Raw genomic sequence first — 3,564 nt, 5'->3', positions numbered from 1 at the left:
AAAAAAAAAAAAAAAAAAGACAACCCACAGAACGAGAAAAAAGCTCATGCAGTTTTATATCCCCAAACAACCCAATCAGAAAATGAACGGAAGACCTAAACAGACATTTCTCCAAAGATATAAAGACAGCCAACAGGCACATGAAAAGATGTGCAACCTCACTAATCATTAGAGAAACACAATCTAAACTATAGTGAGAGATCACCTCAAACTTGTCAGAATGGCTATTATCAAAAAAGTCTACAAACAATACATGCTAGAGAAGAAGTAGAGAAAAGGGAATCCTCCGACATCGCTGGTGGAAATGTAAATTGGTGCAGCCACTATGGAAAACAGTATGGAGACTCCTTAAAATGCTAAAAGTAGAGCTACCACATGATCCAACAATCCCATTCCTGGGGCTTTTATCCAGAGAAAAACATGGCTCGAAAGGATACACGGACCGCAGTGTTAACTGCACCACTATTCACGATAGCCAAGACGTGAAAGCAACCTAGAAGTCCACTGACAGAAGAATGGACAAAGAAGGTGTGGTAAATACATACAGTGGAATACTACTCGGCCATTAAAAAGATGAAACAATGCCATCGGCAGCAACATGGACAGACTTAGAGATCATCATTCTAAGTGAACTCACTGAGACAGAGAAAGACAAATACCGTATGATACTGCTTTACATGTAGAATCTAAGCAGATACAAATGAACTTACTTACAAAATGGAAGCAGACTCAGAGATTTACAGAATGAATTTATGGTTGTGGCCGGGAGGGCTGGGTGAAGTCACAGATTGGGAGTTTGGGACTGACATGTACACACTGTTCCACTTAAAATAGATAACCAAGAAGGACCTACTGTAGAAACGAATCAATAAATAAAAAATGACAAAGGGCTGACGCCACTCTGGAAACATTCTGAATGTAGGGTGAGTTACTGAAAATTCAGGGATTCCCTGGTGGCTCAGACAGTCTGCCTGCAATGCGGGAGACCCATGTTTGATCTCTGGGTTGAGAAGGAAAAGGCAACCCACTCCAGTATTCCTGCCTGCAAATCCTGTGGATGGAGGAACATGGTGGGCTACAGTCCATAGGGTCGCCAAGAGTCAGACATGACTAAGCGACTTCACTTTCAACTGAAAATCTGAGTTGTTACAAGAGAATTTAGAATTACCTGTGGGTGTGTGGTAAGCAAGGAGGATCCAGAGACATAAGACACTTTCTCATAATGGGACTGGATGATCCAGTTGGAGCTTCCAAGGGCATAGCCAGAGCTTAGAGGAGTCACCTGGACCGCACCGAAAAGCTCCTAGAAAAGAACCATTGTAAGAATGTGTGCTGAACTTTCAGTAGTGCAGTCATGCCAGTTAAGTTTGCAGAGGAAAAAAAAAACAGAAAATCCTTCTTAGAAACTATTTCAAGTGAATCAGAAAGTTTAAGAACAGAAAGATGGTGGAGACCATGGGACAGACACATCTTACAGTCTTTTACTTATCACATTTCTGAGAATTTCAGTCCATCCACATGTCACCAGGCACCCAGGTCCCACCCATTAAAAGGCAGAGATGATATATTATGATATAGGCCAAAGAGATAAATACTTAGGTTTTCTTCTTCTTTTTTTTTTTTTTTTTAACCCTTTTCAGGTTAGGAATTAATATCTTGGTTGTTCTGTAAAAAGTGGCTCTGGGCCACAGTTGACAGGAATGGGAACCCTCATCATGATCAGAGCTCAGAAGTCATATGTGCCAAATTATTTCTTGATCCCTTTGATGCTGTTCTCTACTTCACAAGTCCAAAACCTGTAAAGTGGTGTCACTGTTCTAAAGTAAACAGGATGAGATGCCTTTTTTCCCCTGACTTATTATATGCTAATGAGTGATGGGGAATATAAGATTTAGGACAGAGCACCAGTAAGAACCTGGGAAGGATGGAGGAAAATAACAGATGTCCTATCTTTCCACTTAAAAAAGGGAACTATAGAATCCTTCCAAACAATCAAAAGCATTCGTCAATCAGTTAAAATCGTATTAACACTCACAATTTTCTGAGAATATCCCACCAGCTGGATCTTACTGAGGGCAGAGTTCACCTCCTGCATAGTGTAGCATCTTCTCCAGGTCGAGACTTCTACTGCATCCTTGAGAGGAGAAGGGAGGAGCCTGGAAACAGATCATCAAGTCAGCTCTTATGTACAGAGAATACTGTGCAAATAACGTGCCCATTTTGTCTAAGTTGTCCAACCTACTGGCATATCTGAATGTTCACAGGATAAACATCCCTTTATAATTATTTTTATTTCTGTAAGGTTGGCAGTACTCACCCTTCTTTCATCTCTGATTCTAGTAATTGCAGTATTCTCTCCACGGCAAACAGTCAGACATGGCTGGGCAACTGAACTGAGCTGAACTCCCTTTTTCTTGGTCAACCTAGCTAAAGGTCTGGTAGAGTTTTGTTGATCCTTTCAAAGAACTAACTTTTGGATTCATTGATTTTTCTCCATTGTTTTTCTACTCTTGATTTTGCATATCCAGCATATAGCTGGATCTTCTCTTTTGTCTTTTTAAACCTATGTGATAATTTTGGTCATCTGAACTATTTAAGCCATTCACAATGTTACTACTGATATATTAATATAATAGTTGGCTTACGTTTACCAATTTAATTTTTGTTTTTTATATATCACATCTTTTTTTGTTCTTCTATTCCTCCACTGATTTTTAAAAATAGTAAGTGAATATTTTCTGATGTAGCCTCTTAAATCCCTTCATGATTTTTCACTTTTTAAAAAGTTATTTCCTTAGTGGCTATCCTAAGGGCTTATCTTATATCTCTTAATATAGAGCATTTCTGTATAACCTCTCACATTCTCTTCCCTGTTCAAAAAAGATAAATGAAATAACATTACTCATGGGCCTGCAAAGTTATAGAAAAGAACTAGGTTAAACACATCTGAGGCAGAAAGAGGAAAATAAAACACATTTTGAAACTTTTCAGACCAGCATCAGGAGCAATCATTAAAACAAACAAAAATGTATCATTAGAAAGACATTTTATTCAATATTATTTTGCTCAAACACAAATAAGAATAGACCTAAAGAGTGACTTCTCTGAGATTCTCTATACAATACAGGTGAAGGGATTTCCAGAGAACGGAACCTGTGCATTAGCTCTGTTCTATCTCCTAAACTGACACTGAACAATAGTAAAGAATCACACACACACACACACACACACAACCAGCCCTTAAGACAAAGAGATGAGAGGAGAGCTAATAGCAACAGCATTTTATTTTATTTTTTTAACTTTCTAATTTTATTTTATTTTTAAACTTTACATAATTGTATTAGTTTTGCCAAATATCAAAATGAATCCGCCACCGGTATACATGTGTTCCCCATCCTGAACCCTCCTCCCTCCTCCCTCCCCATACCATCCCTCTGGGTCGTCCCAGTGCTCTAGCCCCAAGCATCCAGTATCGTGCATCGAACCTGGACTGACATCTCGTTTCATACATGATATTTTACATGTTTCAATGCCATTCTCCCAAATCTTCCCACCCTCTCCCTC

The 3,564-nt window shown here is 38.9% G+C and overlaps 1 protein-coding gene across 1 annotated transcript in view; it reads right to left on the bottom strand.

The window, feature by feature from the left end:
• The window catches only part of INTS9 (integrator complex subunit 9), a 126,671-nt gene that overhangs the window by 44,587 nt on the left and 78,520 nt on the right, over window positions 1–3,564 (bottom strand). The window contains exons 7-8 of the mRNA XM_010840286.1: window positions 2,036–2,156; window positions 1,169–1,303 (exon numbers count right to left, since the gene is read on the bottom strand). Of these exons, the coding sequence (XP_010838588.1) occupies window positions 1,169–1,303; window positions 2,036–2,156 (256 nt within the window). The remainder of the gene's footprint in view (window positions 1–1,168; window positions 1,304–2,035; window positions 2,157–3,564) is intronic.

The sequence above is a fragment of the Bison bison genome, unplaced genomic scaffold (assembly GCF_000754665.1).
Source record: "Bison bison bison isolate TAMUID 2011002044 unplaced genomic scaffold, Bison_UMD1.0 scf7180017864143, whole genome shotgun sequence".
NCBI classification, from domain to species: domain Eukaryota; kingdom Metazoa; phylum Chordata; class Mammalia; order Artiodactyla; family Bovidae; genus Bison; species Bison bison.
This window is presented reverse-complemented; position numbering and strand designations above follow the sequence as displayed.